General features: G+C 53.0%; 1 protein-coding gene across 5 annotated transcripts; it reads right to left on the reverse strand.

Moving 5' to 3' along the window:
• Window positions 1-65: 65 nt before the first annotated feature.
• TIMELESS (timeless circadian regulator) lies at window positions 66-23148 on the reverse strand. Of its 5 annotated transcripts, none has more exons than XM_074530535.1 (30): window positions 23024-23148; window positions 22244-22380; window positions 22025-22178; window positions 21034-21148; window positions 20897-20959; window positions 19139-19240; window positions 17496-17651; window positions 17276-17409; window positions 17101-17188; window positions 16218-16394; window positions 15401-15618; window positions 14555-14658; window positions 13489-13658; window positions 12523-12651; window positions 11479-11630; window positions 10610-10707; window positions 9675-9795; window positions 8250-8451; window positions 6833-6984; window positions 5529-5614; window positions 5323-5446; window positions 5159-5241; window positions 4935-5083; window positions 4058-4223; window positions 3883-3951; window positions 3692-3810; window positions 1508-1646; window positions 1380-1416; window positions 1168-1271; window positions 66-513 (listed from the first exon to the last, which is right to left on the reverse strand). In XM_074530535.1, exons 2-30 carry the CDS (start codon window positions 22338-22340, stop codon window positions 377-379), a joined length of 3645 nt encoding a protein of 1214 aa, XP_074386636.1. In that variant the 5' UTR covers window positions 22341-22380; window positions 23024-23148; the 3' UTR covers window positions 66-376. The 5 variants fall into 5 exon arrangements, with proteins under 5 accessions (XP_074386636.1, XP_074386635.1, XP_074386634.1 ...); XM_074530534.1 differs by having other exon boundaries at window positions 17496-17654; XM_074530533.1 differs by lacking the exon at window positions 66-513 and having other exon boundaries at window positions 787-1271.
• Window positions 23149-23320: the final 172 nt, after the last annotated feature.

A 23320-nucleotide genomic window follows, 5' to 3' on the forward strand; every position in this document is an offset into this window, starting at 1 on the left:
CCCAAGGAGGGCAAAAGTCACTTGTGTTTATTTAGGCCTTGTCTAGATTTAAAAAGTTTTAAGAAAAAAAAAAAAACAAACCCCGAAACCCCAACGGCTGAGAAAAAAGGGAGGAAATTTGGGGTAAAACAGGGAGATGGTGACAGCAGGGGAAGGCGGAGAAACTGGTTGGTTGTGCAGCTTTTAAAAAACAGCATCAAAACCTGCAGAAGGCAATCTGTAGAAACCCCATAAAACCTAGAAAACCCAAGAAAAACTGCAGAAACCCCAGAAAAGCTGTAGAAACCCAAGAAAAACTGCAGAAAAGCTGCAGAAATCCAATAAAATCTGCAAAAAGCCCAGGAAACAGCACAAGGCCTGGGCACAGGGAAGCCTCTCAGTCGTCCTCCTCTTCCTCTTCCAGGCAGCGGATGCGCTTCCTCCTCCCACGGGGCTGTGGATCTTCCTCATCCTCATCCTCATCTTCATCCTCATCCTCCTCAGAGCGAGGAGCTGGTGGGGGTGGATCAGTGCCTGTGGATGGAGGGAGAGGGGAGAGGGCTGAGCCCCCCAGGATGTGACAAAGGGGACAGGGACAGGACAAACCCCAACCCCAGGAGCGAGCAGAGAGGCTGAACCCGATAGTGGGGCCCTGGGAAAATGTTAAATTAGACTCTGTTAAATGTTAAATTAGGCTTTGTGTTTTCCCAGATCATTGCACCTGCACAAGCGGTACATAAATTATTGTTAGATGTGATGGTTGTTTAGCAATTAAATATAGTTATTATATAATCATAAGAAGAATCATGAGGAACTATGTTGGAAATTTAAGGGAGGGCTATGCACCTGCATAAGCAGTACATAAATGATATAATTGTTAGATGTCATGACTGTTTAGCAATTATATTTAATTATTATATAATCATAAGAAGAATCATGAGGAACTATGTTGGAAATTTAAGGGGGGGGGCTATGCTTGGCTGAAATCTATGTAAACAATAGAACAATATAAGTTTAATAATTAACATGAAAGTTACATAAGGACAGAATATAAAAACACGATCCTGTCGAATGTATGGGCAGAGTCAGATTTGGGTGGAAAACACCCCTGATTCCCAGAGCTCTTAATAAAAAGCACCAACGTAATCATTTTCGTGATTATGTGGTTCTGAACGCTGACAAACCCACCTGAGCTCCCACCATCCTCATCCTCATCCTCATCCTCGCTGGCGAGCTCCCGGCGCCTCTTGGTGCGCGCCAGCACCGGGCTGGGGACAGGGACAGGCTCCTCACTGCAGGGACAATGCAGGGGGGCTGAATCCCCTCCCCAGGCAGGGAGAAGACCCCTCCCCAAAAAAAACCCAGCACCCCAAAAGCTGAGATGGGGGCTCTGCTCTCACCTCTCCGAGTCCGATCCCAGCGCTGCCATCGGCGGCTCTGCAGAGGGGCACAAAGACAAAGAGAGGGGGGCTCAGAGCCAGCCCAAATCTGGGGGTCCCACACCCCCCCCCCCAGCCCCACCCCTGACCTGCAGCCCCATCCTGGGGGCACCTGGGGGGCTCTGGAAGGTTCTGGGGGGATGCTGGGGGGTCGCGGTGGGCGATGGAGGCGGCGGCACCACGGAGCTGCTGCGGGGTGAGGGCGGCCGGGATGCGCCAGAAGGATTCCTGGGCGAGAGGGGGACATGGCAGGGCCACGTGTTCTGAAAATTCTCTAGGATTTTCCTCCTAAAGTGTAGCCACGATATATTCTGCACATTTCCTTTGCCAGGGCTTTTTTCCTACGGTGTAGCCATGATATTTTCTGAAAAATCCCTTTGCTAGTAACGTGTAGCCATGATATTTTCTAAAAAATCTCTTTACCAGGATTTTCCTCCTAAGGTGTAGCCATGATATTTTCTGAAAATTCCTTTGCTAGGATTTTTTCCTAAGGTGTAGCCATGATATTTTCTAAAAAATCCCTTTGCCAGGATTTTCCTCCTAAGGTGTAGCCATGATATTTTCTGAAAATTCCTTTGCTAGGATTTTTTCCTAAGGTGTAGCCATGATATTTTCTGAAAAATCCCTTTGCCAGGATTTTTTTCCTAAGGTGTAGCCATGATATTTTCTGAAAAATCCCTTTGCCAGGATTTTTCTCCTGAAGTGTAGCTGTGATATTTTCTGAAAAATCCCTTTGCTAGTAATGTGTAGCCATGATATTTTCTGAAAAATCCCCAGGATTTTTTCTCCTGAGAAGCTGAGAGGCCTCAGAAATTAAATGTAAACAATAATTTTCTGCTGCTGTGGAATGCAACAGGTGCATCTTTGATTTGTCTCATGTGGTTGTTTTTAATTAATGGCCAAGCACAGTCTGGCTGTCTCGGACTCTCTGAGAGTCACAAGATTTTATTATTTTATCCTATTTTATTATTATTTATTATTTTAATAATAGTAATTTTATTATTATTTATCCTTTCTATTCCATGCTAGGAATAGAATGGATAAATAATTTATTATTATTTATTTTCTGTTTCATTATTATTTCTGATTTTAATAATAATAATTTTATTATTATTAACCCTTTCTATTCCTTGCTAGCCTTCTGACGAAACATTTTCTTATATTCTTTTAGTATAATTTCAATATATTATTTTATTTTCATATAATATATATATCTTCTAATGTAATATATTTATCATAAAATAATAAATCAGCCTTTTGAAACGTGGAGAAAAGCTTCTTATCTCTTCCCTTGTTGGGGATGCCTGCAAACTTCCACAGGGATGGGGACAGGGATGGGGACAAGGGGATGGGGACAGGGAGGGGGACAAGGGGATGGATGGGGACAAGGGGATGGGGACAAGGGGATGGGGACAAGGGGATGGGGACAAGGGGATGGGGACAAGGGGATGGGGACAAAGGGATGGGGACAGGAATGGGGACAAAGGGATGGGGACAGGGATGGGGACAAGGATGGGGACAAGGATGGGGACAAGGGGATGGATGGGGAGGGGGACAAGGGGATGGGGACAGGGATGGGGACAGGAATGGGGACAAGGGGTGGGGACAAAGGGATGGATGGGGACAAGGGGATGGGGACAGGGAGGGGACAAAGGGACGGATGGGGACAAGGACGGGGACAGGGATGGGGACAAAGGGATGGGGACAGCGATGGGGACAGGGACGGGGACAAGGGGATGGGGACAGGGATGGGGACAAGGGGATGGGGACAGGGATGGGGACAGAGATGGGGACGGGGACAAGGGGATGGATGGGGATAGGGATGGGGATAGGGATGGGGACAGGAATGGGGACAGGGATGGATGGGGACAAGGACAGATGGGGACAAGGATGGGGACAGGGATGGGGACAAGGGGATGGGGACAAGGGGATGGGGACAAGGGGAAGGGGACAGGGATGGATGAGGACAAGGATGGGGACAGGAATGGGGACAAGGGGATGGGGACAGGGATGGATGGGAACAGGGATGGATGGGGACAAGGGGATGGGGACAAAGGGATGGGGACAAAGGGATGGGGACAAGGGGATGGATGGGGATAGGGATGGGGACAAGGACGGGGACAGGGATGGATGGGGACAGAGATGGATGGGGACAGAGATGGATGGGGACAGAGATGGATGGGGACAGAGATGGGGACAGGGATGGATGGGGATAGGGATGGGGACAAGGACAAGGGGATGGGGACAAGGCTGGATGGGGACAGGGACCTCACCTGCTCGCTGGCGGGCGGCCGCAGCCCCAGCTGCCGCAGAAGGTTCCGGAAGCGCCGATCCTCCATGGCATCCTCGTTCTCCTCCGTGAGCGGCACCAGCGGCACCGGGTGGGACACGCCTGGGGTGGGACAGCGCTGTCAGAGGGACCCCGACCCCACAACCCAGCCCAGCCCACCCTGACCCCGCTCACCATCCTCCTCTCGGTCCTCTGCCGCTCTCCTCAGGCAGTTCTGCAGCCACCGCAGGGGCCCGGCCAGCCCTGGGGACACCAGAGGGTGACAAAGGATCCAGCAGGGTCCAACAGGGTCCAGCAGGGTCCCCCCCTCAGCCAAACCCACCTGGGGGGTCTGGAGCCCCCCACCCACCTTCCCCATGCAGGTGCTGCGCCAGGTCCTGCCCAGCCCCTTCCTCAGGCACCCAGTGCTCCTCTGTGAGGCCTTCATCATCCTCATCCTCCTCTTCCTCCTCCTCGCTGTCCTCGTCCTCTCCTGAGCTGTCTTGGGCTGGCATGGCCGGGACACTTGGGGCAGCCTGTGGGAGCCAGCAGGGTTTGGGGGGTCCCATGGGTGGGGACAGGAACATCTGGGTGTCCCCAGGATGGGGACAGGCCATGTTTGAGTGTCCCAGGATGGGGACAGGCCATGTTTGGGTGTCCCAGGATGGGGACAGGCCATGTTTGGGTGTCTCCAGAATGGGACAGGCCATGTTTGGGTGTCCCCAGGGTGGGGACAGACCACGTTTGAGTGTCCCAGGGTGGGGACAGGAACATTTGAGTGCCCCCAGGATGGGGACAGGCCATGTTTGGATGCCCCCAGGATGGGGACAGGCCACATTTGGGTGTCCCAGGGTGGGGACAGGCCACATTTGGGTGTCCCCAGGATGGGACAGGCCATGTTTGGGTGTCCCCAGGATGGGACAGGCTGTGTTTGGGTATCCCAGGGTGGGGAAAGGCCACAATTAGGATGCCCCCAGGATGGGGACAGACCCTGTTTGAGTGTCCTCAGGATGGGGACAGGCCACATTTGGATGCCCCCAGGGTGGGGACAGGCCATGTTTGAGTGTCCCAGGGTGAGGACAGGCCACATTTGGGTGTCCTAGGATGGGGACAGGCCACATTTGGGTGTCCCAGGGTGGGGACAGACCGTGTTTGGGTGTCCCAGGGTGAGGACAGGCCACATTTGAGTGTCCCCAGGATGGGACAGCACCCCCAGGGCCCAGCCCAGCACCTCCAGCCCCCCGTACCTGCCCAGGGCCGTGCCCTTGGCTCTTCCTCCTGCGTTTCTTGTAGAGCTCCTTGCGCTCAGCCACCAGCCCCAGCCCCAGCAGCTTCTCCACCACGCGAGCCCGCGAGCGCCGCGCCGTCAGGTGCTTCATGATGTTCCCCAGGACGTCTGTGGGGAGCAGGGTCAGGCTGGGGAGGCCACAGGGGGGGATTTTTGGGGGTCTACCCCTCATGTCCAGCTCACCATCCGAGCCCTGGAACTCCTCGAAGAGCCGCGTCAGCTCCTCCTCCTGCTCCTGCGTCCACAGCACGATGCGGGTGCCTTTCCTGGCGGTGGGAAACACTTGTGGGTCAGTTCTGTCCCTGCGGGGGTCCCTGCCCTGTCCCTGGGGAGGGTCCCTGACCCACCTCTCCCTCGGGAAGTCCTTGGCACTGCTGGCCAGCCCCATCCTCACCAGCTGCTTCACCACCTGCCTGCGCGTCCGTCCAGGCGAGGGGAGCTGGGCCAGGATGGCAGCGATGATGTCCCCACCTGTGGGACAGCAAGGGTGAAGGGACAGAGCCCCTGCCACCCCTCAGGGGTCCCACTGAGACCCCTGAGATCCCCCCAGTACCTTCCATCTCCTTGTATTTCCAGTAGAGCTCCCGCAGCTCCTGCTCCTCCTGAGGGGTCCAGGGGGGCACCCGGCTCCGGGTGGTCCTGGGGAGGGGGAGAAGGGAGGGGAGGATGTCCCAGACATCTTTTTATGAAAATCCCTTTCTTTAGGATTTTTTCTTCTTGAGAAGCTGAGAGGCCTCAAGAACAAAATGTAAACGTTGATTATCTGCTGCTGTGGGATGCAGCTGGTGGATCTGTGATCGGTCTCGTGTGGATGTTTGGATTTAGTGACCAGTCATGGCAGAGCTGCTTCTCTCTCTCTGTCTGAGCCAGCTGCCTTTGTTATCATTCATTTCCATTCTATTCTCAGCTTAGCCAGCCTTCTGAGATTAAGCTTTTCCTTCTATTCTTTTATTATAGTTAAAATGTAATATATATATCACAAAATAATAAATCAAGCCTTCTGAAATAGAGTCAGATCCTCATCTCTTCCCTCATCCAAAAATCCCCGTGACAGAAGGGAGAGCAGCCCCCTCCTGTCGCAGACAACTTTTATGAAAAATCCTTTCCTTAGGATTTTTGCTCCTGAGAAACTGAGAGGCTCCAAGAACAAAATGTACACAATAGTTATCTGCTGCTGTGGAATGCAACCGGTGCATCTGTGATCGGTCTCATGTGGTTGTTTCTAATTAATGGCCAATCACAGTCAGCTGGCTTGGACACAGACCTTTGTTATCATTCTTTCCTATTCTATTCTTAGCCAGCCTTCTGATGAAATCCTTTCTTCTATTCTTTTAGTATAGTTTTAATGTAATATATATACCATAAAATAATAAATCAAGCCTTCTGAAACAGAGTCAGATCCTCTTCTCTTCCCTCACCCAAAAACCCCAGTGAACACCATCACAGGAGAAGGGAGAGCAGCCCCCTCCTGTCGCAAACAACTTTTATGAAAAATCTTTTCCTTAGGATTTTTCCTTCCGAGAAGCTGAGAGGCTCCAAGAACAAAATGTACACAATGATTATCTGCTGCTGTGGAATGCAACAGGTGCATCTGTGATCGGTCTCATGGGGTTGTTTCTAATTAATGGCCAATCACAGTCAGCTGGCTTGGACACAGACCTTTGTTATCATTCTTTCCTATTCTATTCTTAGCTAAGCCTTTTGATGAATCCTTTCTTCTATTCTTTTAGTATCGTTTTAATGTAATATATATCATAAAATAATAAATCAAGCCTTCTGAAACAGAGTCAGATCCTCTTCTCTTCCCTCACCCAAAGACCCCTGTGAGCACCATCACGCCCTCCCTGCCCCACTCACCCCTCTCCCTCCTGCAGGGAGCTGTAGCCCTGGCTCATCTCACCCACGATGGCAGGGCTCTTCCAGAAGAGCAGCTCCACAAAAGCTTTTTTGTTGGTGGCCGCCAGCGCAAAGAACTTGCCCACGATGAACTTGGCCAAGGTCACCAGCTCCTGGGGACAGCAGGAGGGAGAGAGGGGCTGGGGGACAGCAGGGACAGCGAGTGGCAGTGGGGGACACTGGGGATGAACAGTAGGGCTGGAGGATCCTGGGGGCTGAGGGAAATTTGGGATACAGAGCTGGGGAACACCAGAGATGGAGAGAGGGGCTGGGGGATGTGGGGACAAAGAGAGTGGGGCTGGGGGACAGCAGGGATGGAGAATGGGGCCAGGGCCTGCACAGAGCAGGGCTGGGAGATGCTGGGGACTGAGCGGGGCTGGGAGATTTTGAGGACTGAGTGGGGCAGGGACAGAGAAAAGATTCTGGGGATTGAGTGGGGCAGGGACAGAGAAGGGCTGGGGGATTCTGGGGACTGAGTGGGGCTGGGGACTGTAGGACAGAGCAAGGATTGGGAGATTCTGGGGACTGAGCAGAGCTGGGGACTGCAGGGACTGAGTGGGGCTGGGGACTGCAGGGACTGAGCAACGATTGGGAGATTCTGGGGACTCAGCGGGGACTGAGTGGGGCAGGGACAGAGCAAAGATTGGGAGATTTTGGGGACTGAGCAGGGCTGGGGACTGCTGAGGACTGAGTGGGGCTGGGGGCTGCAGAGCCAGAGAAGGGCTGGGAGATTCTGGGGACTGAGTGGGGCAGGGACAGAGCAAGGGTTGGAAGATTTTGGGGACTGAGTGGGGCTGGGGGCTGCAGGGACAGACCCTCCCGGGCTGGGGGCTGCAGGGACAGAGAAGGGCTGGGAGATTTTGGGGACTGAGCAGGGCAGGGACAGAGCCAGGATTGGGAGATTCTGGGGACTGAGCAGAGCTGGGAGATTTTGGGGACTGAGTGGGGCAGGGACAGAGCAAAGATTGGGAGATTTTGGGGACAGAGCAGGGCTGGAGGCTGAAAGGACAGACCCTCCCAAGCTGGGGGCTGCAGGCACAGACCCCTCCCAGGCTGGGGGCTGCAGGGACAGACCCTCCCGGGCTGGGGGCTGCAGGCACAGAGCAAAGATTGGAAGATTCTGGGGACTCAGTGGGGCTGGGAGATTCTGGGGACTGAATGGGGCAGGGACAGAGCAAGGATTGGGAGATTTTGGGGACTGAGCAGAGCTGGGGGCTGCAGGGACTGAGTGGGGCAGAGCAAAGATTGGGAGATTCTGGGGACTGAGCTGGGGGCTGCATGGACTGAGTGGGGCAGGGGGCTGCAGGGACAGACCCTCCCGGGCTGGGGGCTGCAGGGACAGACCCTCCCGGGCTGGGGGCTGCAGGCACAGACCGACCTGGTGCGCGGCCGCCGCGGGGTCGCTGAGCAGGCGGTGGAAGAGGGCGAAGAGGGAGAGCTGGAAGAGCAGGGGCTCCATGCGCAGCTCGCGCGCCAGGCGGTGCAGCAGCCGCGCCGCGCAGTGGTTGGTGCGGGCGCTGTTCCGGGCGTAGCCGCGCAGCAGCAGCACCAGCGCCCGCACCACCGGGGCACAGGCAAACCTGCGGCAGTGCTGTCAGCGTGGCTGCCCCTCAGCAGGACCCCACAGCATCAAAGACATCTTTTCATTAAAATCTTTTCATTAAAAATTCGTCTTGCTGAGAAGCTTCAGCCACAAAATGTGAGCAACTGTTACCTGCTGCTGTGGAATGCAACAGGTGCATCCGTTGCATGTTTACAATTAATGGCCAACCACAGGCCAGTTAGCTTAAACTCTCTAAGACACAAACTTTTATTATTCATTCCTTTCTATTCTAATTCATTCCTTTCTATTCTTATTCATTCCTTTCTATTCTCATTCATTCCTTTCTATTCTCATTCATTCCTTTCTGTTCTTAGCTTAGTTACCCTTCTGAGATGAAGCTTCTCCTATTCTTTTCATTATAGTATTTCCTTCTATTCTTTTTATTATAGAATACTACAGTATTCTATTACTATAGTAATAATGTATGTTATATATCATAAATAATAATGATTTTATGATATGTTTTTATGATATTTTGATATTATGATATTTTTAATGATATATATATATAATGTAATATATATATATCATAAAATAATAAATCAAGCCTTCTGAAGCACAGAGTCAAATCCTCGTCCCTCCCCTCATCCAAAAACCCCTGTGACCACTGTCACACCACAGCCCTCCCCACAAGCCCTTCTTGTGGGAATCCCACAAAATTACAGGGAAAATCAGAGGGTTTTGGGAAAGCTGCAAAAGGCAGGCCTCAGATACAGCAGAACTGTGGTTAGAGCTAAGCAGCAGCCATGAGATAGGTCAGCAGAAAAATTATTTAAACTGTAGAAAAAGCAAAAGAAAATAAAACAATGATCTGTGTATTAACGCTTGTCTGAATAGCTCTCTAAGCTGCAGAAAGTTTATCTAGCAAGATACTAGGAAAGTTAAATCTTAATTATGGAGCTCTGTGCGTTGTGTTCTAAGGCTTACAAGTAAGTATTGTATTGGAAATAATCAAGCATTGTTTTAACCATTGTTTTATGGTGATTGGATAGAACTACTGTCAATGTGCTTTTGCTTTGTGTGATTGGTCAAGAAGCTCATAAATTGAGTTGTAACATTCGGTTTTTTGGCCTGCTGCCTGGATTGTGAGCTGGTGTCATCATCCCATTGTCATAACCATGTAATGAGAGTGATGCTGGAAAATAAAACAGCTCAAGGCACTTTCCACAGCAATAGCCCCCGGCCGACATCAATTCTCACCGCTTCAGGTAATCGAGGAAGTTGAATTCCTTCTCTGACACCTGCATGGTTTGCTCCTCCTCTTCCTCATCCTCCTCTTCTTCTTCTTCCTCCGGCTCTTCAGGCTCAGCGGGTGTGTGCCCTGTGGTGGGATGTGCCACAGACATCTTTGATGAAAAATCCTTTCCTTAGTATTTTTCCTCCTGAGAAGCTGAGAGGCCTCAGGAACAAAATGTACACATTGATTATCTGCTGCTGTGGAATGCAACAGCTGCATCTGTGATTGGCCCATGTTGGATGTTTGTGATTAATGGCCAATCACAGTCCAGCTGGCTCAGACAGAAAACCAAACCACAAACCTTTGTTATCATTCTTTCCTATTCTATTCTTAGCTAAGCCTTCTGATTAAATCCTTTCTTCTATTCCTTTAGTATAGTTTTAATATAATACATATAATAGTTTTAATATTATATATAATTAATATAAATATTTATTATAAATAATAAATATTTAATATTTAATATTATAAATAATAAAATTATCACTAGGTGAAAAAGTAGATTTTGGGGTTTTTAGAATAGAAGTTTTGGGGACAAGATGGAGGGACTTGGGTGTGTCCAGCCTTTCTTCTTCCTCTCTACCTCCACCTTCTGCTGTGATGGTGGCACTTTTGGATTGGTTTAGAATAGAAACTCACTGTCTAACATAGGTGGTGGGTATTGGAAAGTAATTGTAAACGTTATGTTTGTTAAAATTGTTAAACATGTTTGTTAAAACTGTTAAAGATGTTACACGTAGTTTTTTGTATAAAGTGATAACACCGCAGTGAGCCTGGAATTGTCCTGCTGGACCTCAGCAGGCCAGGAGAAAAATTTTTATAGATAAGATATAATAAACAGAGACTTTTCACATATTTCAGGGCTGCAATAAACTGCAAGCATCTGAGAGGAACTCACTGGGCAGGGCAGCGACGAGGATCTCCCTCAGCAGCTGGGTCTCCTCATCTGGCGCCACATCCGCGGATCCAAACACGTCCCCTTCAGGCCACACCTCCCTGGGGACAGAGGGCACAGGGTGGCACGGTGTCCCCACACCCCAGGGACAAGATGGGCACCATGGTGCTGGTACCTGTGTAAACAAAACTCTACAACTTTTGTGGAAGTTGTAAAGCCGGTGTGTTTATTACAGCTCTGGACGCATGTGGGAATTTTGAATTCTTTTAAAATGACATTTGTACCTCTGGGGACTTCAGGTACCTTTTTATCCCCCTCTCAAATACATAGGCACACAATTTCATAATAGGTTGTGAAAGGGACAAGATGGGCACCACGGTGCTGGTACCTGTGTTTTGTGGAGTCAACAAAACTCCACAACTTTTTTGTGAAAGTTGTAAAGCCGGTATGTTTTTATGTGGGAATTGTTCTTTCAATATGACATGCATACTTCTGGGAACTTCAGGTCCCTTTTTATCTCCTTCTCAAATACATGTGCATACAATTTCACAATAGGTACATACAAATTCAATTTTACGATTTTCGCATGACATTTGCCGTTAGTTCTTCTTTACCAGAAAGAATTCTTAGGTCAGGTTGAATTCTTAGGTCAGGTTGAATTCTTAGGTCAGCAGGTTGAGCTGCTCTCACAGCAGTCTCTGTCTCTATCACTTTCTGTCTCTCCCCTCCTTATCTTTGTCCTTCACTGAAGCAGTTTCTCTGAGCTTAAGCTTTTACAGTCAGACCACACAGCAAACTACATACTCGAAAGATGCACATTCCACTTAAATCAAAATGGATTTCAACCCTGGAAAATCTCCACTCAGCCTCACCTGGCCGAGCGCAGCAGCTGCAGGGCCTGGGGCACGCGGGAATCCCTCAGGCACTCCTGGATCCTCAGCAGAGCCTCCGCCCGCTGCTCCTCCACCGGCGTCTCCGAGGTGGCATCGAAGGGCACCACGTCCTCGGGCAGGGGCACCTCGCCCTGGGCAGCGAACAGAATATGGGTAAATAAAGTATAGAAAGTAATCTTATCCCCTAAAGAGTTGCAGCTGAGCCAATTCCCAAAGATTAGGAGCAGTAACCAAAAAGAAGAGTGTTATAAAATAGCAGATTGGTTAGTTGAGGGGAACTGGAGTCAGTTGGCTGCTGTGAGGACAAGGAAGAGTCAGTGCCTAGAGGAGCTGCCTACAAGAAACATCAAGGAGGAACGAAACTCCAGCAACATGGAACCCTTGCAATATAGTAGCAATAGAAACTCCTGCAATATAATGACCACAAATGGTGACCCCGACGTGATTCGGGACTAAACGATATAACCCCGTGGATTCGGGATGACCCCGTGGATTTGGGACTAAACTATGTGACCCCGTGGATTCGGGATGACCCCGTGGATTCAGGGAAACAGGATTCAACTATATAACCCCATGGATTTGGGGAAAAGGACTTGAATACTAAACTATTGGTAAAATATATAAATTGCAGCTATTAATGTTTGTTAAATATGAGCATAAAAGATTTTTAAGGTAAGTACTTTGTAAACTGAGAAAAGATGCAAAACTGAACTAACGTTGAGAAATATATATTTGAAACATTCAGAAATATATATTTGAAACATTTAGAAGTATATATTTGAAATATAATGTGCTGTTTGATCGTTTGTATGACAAATGGAACAAGGAAGAGTCAGTGCCTACAGGAGCTGCCTACAAGGAACATCAAGGAGGTTCAGACTCTGGCAACATGGAACCCTTGCAATACAATGGCAATAGAAACTCCTGCAATACAATGACAGCAGCCCTGGGGCAGGACAGGGTTATGCTGAGCCCCACCAGCACCCCCAGAACTCCCCATGGGGCTGAACCCTTCCCTGGTACCTCCAGGCAGGCCTGGACCTGCGGGGCCAATCCTTCCCAGAGCTGCTCCAGCTCCTCGGCGCTGGGCGGGGCAGGGACCACTGGCACTTGAGGCTTCTTCTTCTTCTTCTTCCTCCTCACACGCTTGCTCTGGGGGGGCAAGGATGGGGTTAAGAGAGGCTGCCCGACCCCCCCAGGGACCCCCAAGGCAGGGCAGCCATGTCTCTGTCTCTCTGGGAACCTATAAAGTGTTGCTCCTACAATGCATTTCCTTTACTGAACCTATGAAATCTATTTGCTGCTTTTAAAATAATTTTTAAAGCCATATTCATTTTACAGTCCACTCTCTCCCTTAGGGTTTATATGCCCAGCCTATTCATGAATAAAATACTTGTAGGAATTATTCCTGAAATCTTCATAAATATATAACATATAATATACAATATATAATATATAACCCATAATATATAATATGTTATATGTTATATATTATATATAATAATAAATCACCCTTTCTGAAACATGGAGTCAAGATTCTCATCTCTTCTTTCTCGTCTCTTCTATTCTTTTAGTATAGTTTTAATATAATATATTATATATCTCCAATATAATATATGTTATATTTATATTTTTATTATATATATTTAATAATATATATAATAAAATAATAAATCAGCCTTTCTGAAACATGGAGTCAAGATTCTCGTCTCTTCTTTCTCATCTCTTCTATTCTTTTAGTATAGTTTTAATATAATACATATATATATATTTAATATAATATATATAACAAATATTTTTATTATAAATATTTAATATAATAAGATATATATATAGAGAGAAAATAAAGTAACAAATCAGCCTTTCTGAAACACGGATTCAGATTGTCATCTCTTCCCACATCGGTGCTGCCTGCAAAATTCCACGCACTTAAATCTAACCAATCAAAACTCATCTCAGGCTGGTGTCAAGCACCAAATCCCACCCCACCTGCACCACGAGGTTGGCACGGCCGCGGCAGAAGCGCTCCAGCATGCGCAGGAAGAGGTGAGCTGTCTCCACCAGGTCCTTCAGGAAGCTCCGGGGCTGCTTGGTCTCGTCAAACTTGCGGAAGAGCGTGAGGAAGAGCTCCCGGTATTCCATCAGGTAGAAGATGTTGCCTGAGGAGGAAGGTGGCAGTGGGAAAAGGTGGGTCAGGGACACCCCAGGTGTTGTTGTGTGGTTTTTATTTGGCCTGTTTATTGTTTGATTTGTGGTTTTTCTCCCTCTATTTTCACAGTGACACAGACCTGCCTTTGTTATTTCATTGAGCCGAGGTTTCAGTTTATCTCTTTGTTACTTACCACCTTTGTTATTTAATTGAGACAAGATTTCAGTTTATATAGGGGGATAGAATATAAGTAAATAAAGGAATATAGAATGTAATCTTAGCCCCTAAAGAGTTGCAGCTCAGCTAATTGTTAAGGATTAGGAGCAGGCCTAATGTTAACTGCAGCCATTAAGAAGAGCATTACAAAAGATTAGATTGGTTGGTTGAGGAAAACTGGAGTCAGTTGTGAGGAGGAGTCAGTGCCTAGAGGAGCTGCCTTTGAGAAACATCAAGGAGGAAAGAAACTCTAGCAACATGGAACCCTTGCAATATAATGACAATCAGTTTATCTCTTTGTTACTTAGCTACTTTATCTCTTTGTTACTTAGCTACTTCCCTGCCAAGTTTCAAACCCCTTCCCCTCACATCCAGCTGTTAACCCCTCCTACCCCAAGCAGTTTTCCTCCCTTGTGTTCCATCCCCAGTTCTCCTGATTAGCTGAACGTTGTATCCTCCCTTGAGACCTGCCCCCGCCTTATAAGCTGTTGTTTGCCCCCAGTTTGAGGTCTGGGACCCCAGAATTGAGGAGTTTAACATCAAATAAAATAACCCACTGCCACCCCAGGTCCACGCTGTGCCTTTTTGTTCTGCCACTGACAGCTGGGATTCTGCAGAGCCCGAAAGAGGGGGACTGTTGCCCCAGGGATGGACAGAAGGACAGAAGGACAGAAGGACAGAAGGACTCACTCTTGATGACCTGGCTGCTGTCCCTCACCGCCTGCTCTGGGCAGCGATCCATCTCCTGCAGCGTCCTCAGCAGCTCCTGGTACGCCTTCAGGGCCAGGTGCATCCTGGGCATGGCAGGGAGTGGGGGGTCACAGGTAATTGGGGGGGTCCCAAGCACCAGAAGATCCCAAAAAGTTGAGGGTCCCTGACACCAAGGGGCGTCCCAGGTGTCTGGAGGTATCTCAAGTACTGTGAAGGTCCCAGGTCTCCAGAAGGTCCCAGACACCATGGGGAGCCTCAAGGAGAACCCCAGGTAGTGGAATTTACCACCAAAAGGTGTCCTAGGTCCTCAAAAGGTCCTAAACACCATGAGGAGCCTCGAGGAGACTCTCAGGTATTGGGATTCACCAGCAAAGGGTGTCTCAGGTGCCCTGGGGTCTCCCAGGTGAAGAGAGGTCCCAGGCACTGAGGGTATCCCAGGTGTTGTGGGGGTTCCAGGTTTCCAGAAGGTTCCAAACACCATGAGGAGTCTCAAGGAGAACCCCAGGTACTGGGATTCACCACCAAAGGATGTCCCAGGTGCTCTGGGATCTCCCAACTGTCCAAGGGGTCCCAGGGTATCCCAGGTGCCCAGAAGGTCCCAAACACCATGAGGAGTCTCAAGGAGAACCCCAGGTACTGGGATTCACCACCAAAGGTGTCCCAGGTGGCCAAGGGGTTCCAGGCACTGGGGGTATCTCAGTACTGTGGTGGTCCCATGTTTCCAGAAGGTTCCAAACACCATGAGGAGTCTCAAGGAGAACCCCAGGTACTGGGATTCACCACCAAAGGATGTCCCAGCTTCCCTGGGGCATCCCAAATGCTCACCTACGGGCCCAGGTTGTTGCCTCCTTCTTGTCCATCAGTGCCATCTCATAGTAGGTGGTGAGGTTCTGCTCGATGAAGTGGAAGGCTCGGACGCCCACGGTCTCGGACACCAGCTCGGGCCGGAAGCCCTGGAGCCGGTTGAAGGCCATGAAGAAGGAGGTGGCCCACAGGTAATAGGTCTCATCGTGCTGCTGAGCCTTCTCCCTCACCAGCTGGTCCTGGGGGCAACCAGAGGGTCTCAATGGGGGTCCCACAGCCTGGAGAGGGGTTCCCAGCCCTCCCAGTCTCAATGGGGGTCCCACAGGTTGGAGAGGGGTTCCCAGCCCTCCCAGCCATGAAGAAGGAGGTGGCCCACAGGTAATAACTCTCATTGTGCTGCTGAGCCTTCTCCCTCACCAGCTGGTCCTGGGGACAACCAGGGGGTCTCAACGGGGGTCCCACAACCTGGAGAGGGGTTCTCAGCCCTCCCAGTCTCAACGGGGGTCCCACAACCTGGAGAGGGGTTCCACCAGGTGGAACCCAGCCCTCCCAGCCATGAAGAAGGTGGTAGCCCACAGGTAATAACTCTCATCATGCTGCTGAGCCTTCTCCTGCACCAGCTGGTCCTGGGGGCAACCAGAGGGTCTCAATGGGGGTCCCACAGCCTAGAGAGGGGTTCCCAGCCCTCCCAGCCATGAAGAAAGCAGGGGCCCACAGGTAATAACTCTCATCATGCTGCTGAGCCTTCTCCTGCACCAGCTGGTCCTGGGGGCAACCAGGGGGTCTCAACGGGGGTCCCACAGCCTGGAGAGAGGTTCCCGGCCCTCCAAAGCCTCACCTTGACCAGCAGCATCAGGCGGTTGTAGCAGTCCTGCAGGAAGTCCTGGCAGAAGCGGCGCAGGAAGAGCCGCACGTTGCGGGCGGAGCGGCGGGAGGGCTCGGCCTCGGGGGCGGGCAGCCGGCGCCGGGGCAGCCGCCGCGGCTCCTTGCCCAGGTCGTGGCTGTAGCTCTTGAGCTGCACAGGGGATGGAGGGCCCAGATTTACCCCTGTGGTGCCTCTGTGGCACCCACTGTGTCCCTGTCCTGGAGGCCCACACTGCATCCCTGGTTCTGTGCTCCACATCCCATCTCCCAATCCTGCATCCCACCTGTGTTCTTGTCACTGTACCCCCACCCACATTCCCATTTCAATGTTCCTGTGCCCCCCACCCGTATTTCCATCTCAGTGATCTCTGTCGTGTCCCCATCCCAGTGCTCCCACCCACATTCCCTTCTCAATGGTCTCTGCCACGTCCCCAGCCCTGTGCCACATCCCCAGTGCCACATTCCACACCCATCCCTGTCCTTGTGTCCCCTGCCACGTCCCCAGCCCTGTGCCCACTGCCACCTCTCCAGTTGTGTGACCCCCACCATGTCCCCAACCCTGTGCCCCTCACCACATTCCTGTGCCCTGTGCCACATCCCCAGCACTACATTCCACACCCATCCCTGTCCCCGTACCCCATGCCATGTCCCCAGCCCTGTGCCACTTCCCCAGTGCCACGTTCCACACCCATCCCCGTCCCTGTGCCCCATGCCATGTCCCCAGCCCTGTGCCACATCCCCAGTGCCACGTTCCACACCCATCCCTATCCCGGTGCCCCATGCCATGTCCCCAGCCCTGTGCCACATCCCCAGTGCCACGTCCCACACCCATCCCTGTCCCCCAGCCCCACACTCACATTGTGCAGCCCCTTGTGGAACACCACATCCCTGTCCCCGATGGACTTGACGCCCTGCAGGACGTAGGAGCCACCAAACCGAGAGTGCCTGGGCAGGGGACAGGTGACAGAGGTTCAACGATGCTGTCCCCACTTTGGGGGTCCCATCCTGCCACAGGGGGTGCCCCCTCCTCACCTGGACGTGCGCTGCAGCGCCCGGCTCCTCTTCTCCGCCATCTCCCTCTGCCTCAAGCTCTGCAGCTCCCGCGTGTCCTCCCCGTGCTCAGCCCCTGCTGTCCCCTGTCCCATCGCCGCCAGCTCCTCCGGGCTCTGCCAGCAGCTCTGTCAGCACCCTCCGGGCTCTGCCACCCTGCCCTGCCACCCCTGGAACATCATCTGCCACCCTGCCCTGTCACCTGCTCACGGAACATCAGCGAGATGATCTCCAGGACGTGCAGGGCCCACTGCTGCTCCACCTGGGCGCTGGCCAGGAACTTCAGCAGGTCGTCCATGCCGCTGATGTGCAGCGCCCACAGCACCCGGTCGTGCACGCTGGCATCGCCATCCACGCCCTGCTGGGGATGGTGGAGGGGGTCTGTCAGTGCCAGGGGGCTCAGAGACCCTGGCACACAGCCCAGAACAATTGCAGGGTTGATTTTGACCTGTGGAGCAAATTAGCAGCTTTGTATGAGGACCTGAAAGTCACAGAAGTTTAAATAGTATAATAATAAAATTATCACAGGGTGAAAATGGAGATTTTGGGGGTTTTGGGGACAAGATGGAGAAATTGGGGCATGTCCATCCTTTCTTCTTCTTCTCCATTTTCTGCTTTGATGGTGGCACTTTGGGATCGGTTTAGAATAGAAGTTCACTGTCTAACATAGGTGATAGGTATTGGGAAGTAATTGTAAATAAAGTACAGGTAGTTTTTAGTATAAAAAACTAACAGCACCCCAAGGGCTGGAAACAATTACCAGCTTTGTGTGAGGAGTTACAAGCCACAAGAGTTTGAGTAGAATGACAGTGAATTAATTACAGGGTGAAAATGTAGAATTTTGCGGTTTTTGGAATGGGGGTTTTGGGGACAAGATGGAGGAATCTGGGCATGTCCAGCCTTTTTTCTTGGTCTCCATTTTCTGCTTTGATGCTGGCACTTTGGGATTGGTTTAGAGTAGAAGTTCACGGTCTAACATAGGTGATAGGTATTGGGAGTTAAGTGTAAATATGTTATACGTAGTTTGCAGTATAAAAAGTGAAAATGTAGATTTTAGGATTTTTGGTATGGGGGTTTTGGGGACAAGATGGAGAAATTTGGCCATGTCCAGCCTTTCTTCTTCTTCTCCATTTTCTGCTGTGATGGTGGCACTTTGGGATCGGTTTAGAATAGAAGTTCACTGTCTAACATAGGTGATAGGTATTGGGAAGTAATTGTAAATAAAGTACAGGTAGTTTTTAGTATAAAAAACTAACAGCACCCCAAGGGCTGGAAACAATTACCAGCTTTGTGTGAGGAGTTACAAGTCACAAGAGTTTGAGTACAATCATAGTGAATGAATTACAGGGTGAAAATGTAGAATTTTGGGGTTTTTGGGGACAAGATGGAGGAATTTGGGCATGTCCATCCTTTCTTCTTCTTCTCCGTTTTCTGCTTTGATGCTGGCACTTTGGGATCGGTTTAGAGTAGAAGTTCACTGTCTAACATAGGTGATAGGTATTGGGAATTAAGTGTAAATACGTTATACGTAGTTTGCAGTTTAAAAAGTGAAAATGTAGATTTTGGGGGTTTTGGTATGGGGGTTATGGGGACAAGATGGAGAAATTTGGGCATTTCTAGCCTTTCTTCTTCTCCATTTTCTGCTGTGATGGTGGCGCTTTGGGATCGGTTTAGAGTAGAAGTTCACTGTCTAACATAGGTGATAGGTATTGGGAATTAAGTGTAAATACGTTATATGTAGTTTGCGGTATAAAAAGTGAAAATGTAGATTAACAACCAAACTCTGAGAGGTGTCAGGGTCCCCGCTGGGGCTCTCGGGGGGCAGGGAAGGGCCCTGTCGGGTACCTGCTCCTCCGTGGGGTCGGGGGGCACGTGCAGCACGTTGCGCACCAGCAGCAGGATCCTCTCGATCAGCAGCGTGTCCTCCTCCTGCCGCTGCTCCCAGTCCTGGGGGGACACGGCTGTCAGGGACCCCCACAGCCCCCCCTGGGGGGTCCTGCCAGGGAAGGATCCCACAGACCCCAGGGACCCCAGTAGGGACAGACAGACAGACCCTACAGCTCCCAGGGACCCCCAATAGGGACAGACAAACAGACCCTACAGCCCTGCAGGACAGATCCTACAGACCCCAGGGACCCCAATAGGGACAGACAGACAGACCCCACAGCCCCTAGGGACCCCCAATAGGGACAGACCCCATAACCCCTGAAGGACCTCAGTAGGGACAGCCCCTGAGGGACCCCAATAGGGACAGACCCCACAGCCCTGCAGGACAGACCCTACAGTCCCAATAGGGACCCCCAATAGGGACAGACAAACAGACCCCACAGCCCCCAGGGACTCCAGTAGGGACAGACAGACAGACCCCACAGCCTCCAGGGACCCCCAATAGGGACAGACAGACAGACCCCATAGCCCTGCAGGACAGACCCTGCAGCCCCCAGGGACCCCAGTAGGGACAGACAGACAGACACCACAGCCCTGCAGGACAGACCCCTCAGCCCCCAGGGACCCCCATAGGGACAGACAGACAGACCCTACAGCCCCCAGGGACCTCCAATAGGGACAGACAGACAGACCCCACAGCCCTGCAGGATAGACCCTACAGTCCCAATAGGGACCCCAGTAGGGACAGATAGACAGACCCCACAACCCGCAGGGACCCCCATAGGGACAGACAGACAGACCCCACAGCCCGCAGGGACCTCCAATAGGGACAGACAGACAGACCCCACAGCCCTACAGGATAGACCCAATAGCCCCCAGGGATCCATGGCAGGGACAGACCCCATAACCCCTGAGGGACCCCAATAGGGACAGACCCCACAGCCCTGCAGGAGGGGCAGACCCTGCAGCCCCAGAGAAGCCCCCCAGGAGAGACAGACCCCATAACTCCGGAGGGACCCCCCAGTAGGGGCAGACCCTGAGGGATCCCCAATAGGGACAGACCCCACAGCCCCTGAGGGACTCCCAGGAGGATAAGACCCCATAACTCCTGAGGGACTCCCAATTGGAACAGACACCATAACCCCTAAGGGATCCCCAAAAGGGACAGACCCCACAACCCCTGAGGGACCCCAGTAGGGACAGACCTGCAGGAGGGACCCCCAGGAGGAAGAGAACCCACAGCCCCGATGGACCCCCAATAGGGACAGACACCACAGCCCTTAAAGGAATTCCCAAAATGGACAGACCCCACAACCCCTGAGGGATCCCAAAAGGGGCAGACCCCACAACCCCTGAGGGATCCCCAAAAGGGACAGACCCCACAACCCCTGAGGGATCCCAAAATGGACAGACCCCACAATCCCTGAGGGATCCCCAAAAGGGACAGACCCCACAACCCCTGAGGGATCCCCAAAAGGGACAGACCCCACAACCCCTGAGGGATCCCAAAATGGACACACCCCACAATCCCTGAGGGATCCCCAAAAGGGACAGACCCCACAGCCCCCAGGGACCCATGACAGTGATGGACCTTGGAGCCCCCTGGTAATTCCAAGACCCTGCAGCCCCCACACGACCCCCCAGCAGGGAAAGCCCCCACAGCCCCTGAGGGACCCCCACAAGGAACAGCCCCCCAAGCCCCCCAAGGGGACTCACCAGCTGCAAGAGGTTGTAGAGCTTCTCACTGAGCACCCCAAACACCTTCTCATTGGCAAAAGCCTGCAGAGACCCCAAATGAGCAAGGGAACGTGGGCAAAGCCCCCTGCCCACGCCATGTCCCCGGGCAAACTCACCTCCTTGTAGGCCTGCAGGTAGGACAGCACCTGCAGAAAGTGGTGGCGTGAGGTGGCATCAGCTGGCACCTTCCCAAAGCACAGCAGAGCCGGCTGGGTCAGGTTCACCATCAACCTGGGAGGGAGGGGAGGGCTGTGAGAGACCCCTGCCCACCAAACAGACCCCATAGGACCACCTGGGTCAGGTTCCCCATCAACCTGTGAGAGACCCCTGCCCACCAAGGAGCCCTCAAAGAGCCACCCTGGGCCACCTGGGTCAGGTTCACCATCAAGCTGGGAGGGAGTAGGGGGCTGTGAGAGACCCCTGCCCACCAAGGAGCCCCCACAGAGCCACCAGGGTCAGGTTCACCATCAACCTGTGATGGAGTGGAGGGCTCTGAGAGACCCCTGCCCACCAAGGAGCCCCCACAGGACCACCCCTGATCCCAGGCCAGCTTCACCATCAACCTGTGAGAGACCCCTGCCCACTAAAGAGCCCCCACAGAGCCAGCCGGGTCAGGTTCACCATCAAGCTGGGAGGGAGTAGGGGGCTGTGAGAGACCCCTGCCCACCAAGAAGCCCTCAAAGAGCCACCTGGGTCAGGTTCACCATCAACCTGTGAGAGACCCCTGCCCACTAAAGAGACCCCACAGGACCACCCCTAACCCTGGGCTGGCTGGGTCAGGTTCACCATCAGGAGGGAGTAGGGGGCCCTGAGAGATCCCTGCCCACCAAGGAGCCCCCACAGAGCCACCCAGGTCAGGTTCACCATCAACCTGGGAGGGAATGGAAGGCTGTGAGAGACCCCTGCCCACCAAACAGACCCCATAGGACCACCTGGGTCAGGTTCACCATCAACCTGTGAGAGATCCCTGTCCACCAAGGAGCCCCCAAAGGGCCACCCTGGGCCACCTGGGTCAGGTTCACCATCAAGCTGGGAGGGAGTAGGGGGCTGTGAGAGACCCCTGCCCACCAAGGAGCCACCCCCGACCCCAACCCCGCCGTTTGCTACCTGATGACAGCATCAAAGAGCACTTTCTCCTGTGGGTACTGCACCAGGATGGGCAGGAGATCGTTCTGCAGGATCTGGGCCGCCCCCAGCTGCTGCCGCACGTCCCGGGTCTCATCCTCGTGGCGCAGGTACCGGATCAGGTCCTTGACGCTCTCTGGGGGCACGGAGCCGTCAGTCCCCGCCGCTCCCGGTTTCCCCCCCGCCCCGGTGCCCACCTACCGAGGCAGTCGGGCTCCCGGTGGTACACGTCGCCCTCCAGGTAGCCCAGGGCGCTGCAGGTGGCCAGGAGCTCGCAGTTCATCATGTACCAGTCCATGCAGCGCGGGGCTGCGCACCGGATCGGTACCGGGGGTCACCTGCGGGCCACCGTCAGCACCGGGGACCCCCGGTTCTGTTCTCCCACCCGTTCTGGGCTCCCCCGGTACAGGCAGATCCCGGGGCACTCTCCGGTCCCAGTTTCCCCAACACCGATGAACCTCCCAGGGCTGGTCCCGCTCGGTACCGGAGCCCACCGATCCCACAGCAACTCCCAGGCTCCGGTACCGCCTCGATCCCAGCGCTCCTCCCGTTCCGGTCCACCCCAATACCGGCGCATCCCGCAGCCCCGGCGCACCCCAAACCCGGTTCCTCCGGTTCTATATCACCCCCCGGTTTGGATCCCCTCCCAATCACGGACTAAACCCCCGGTCCCAGTCCGTTCCGGTGCCTTCTCGGTCCCGGAGCATTCCTGACCCTCCCGCCCGATCCCGGATCTCAGCCCCCATTTTCCTCCAGACCCCCCTGATCCCGGGGCGCCCACCGATCCCGGAGCGCCCGGAGGCTCCGGTTCCCCCAATCCCGTATCAACCCCCCCCCGGTTCCCGAACCATCCCCCGGTTTCGGTGACCCTGGATTCCCCCCAATTCCCGCTCCAGGGCCATCCCGGGACACTCCCGGGCCATCCCCGCACACTTCCCGCCCCCGGACCCCCCGATGCCGGTTTCCCCCGGTCCCGCTCACCGCCGCCCCGTCCCCGTCGCCCTCACGGCCGCGCTCCCGGTCCCGGTGCGGGGGCGGCGTTACACAACCGGCCCAGTTCCCGCGGGCCGAGGCCCCGCCCCGCCGCATCCTTCAAGCGGCAACACCCCCTGAGGGGCCCGGTGGCCCCTCTGCTGCCCCCCGGTCCGCACACCCCCTCCGCCCACCACGGGCACAAACCGGCGGCTCGGTGCCTCGGGGAGCCCCCAGTCCCGCTGCCCTCGCCCCCCGGCCCGCGGTGCTGAGGGGTGGAAGACGGGAGGGGCTCATTGCGGGGAA

The sequence above is a fragment of the Zonotrichia albicollis genome, chromosome 33 (genome assembly GCF_047830755.1).
Source record: "Zonotrichia albicollis isolate bZonAlb1 chromosome 33, bZonAlb1.hap1, whole genome shotgun sequence".
NCBI classification, from domain to species: Eukaryota; Metazoa; Chordata; class Aves; order Passeriformes; family Passerellidae; genus Zonotrichia; species Zonotrichia albicollis.

Excerpts from the sequence above, each read along its gene's own strand:
- TIMELESS (XM_074530531.1), bottom strand. The coding sequence starts at position 22,340 with ATGGACTGGTACATGATGAACTGCGAGCTCCTGGCCACCTGCAGCGCC. Across the intron at positions 17,410-17,495 it reads CGCTGATGTTCCGTGAGCAG|AGCCCGGAGGAGCTGGCGGC; the intron begins GTGACAGGGCAG and ends AGCTGCTGGCAG. Across the intron at positions 16,395-17,100 it reads TCCACAAGGGGCTGCACAAT|CTCAAGAGCTACAGCCACGA; the intron begins GTGAGTGTGGGG and ends TCCCCTGTGCAG.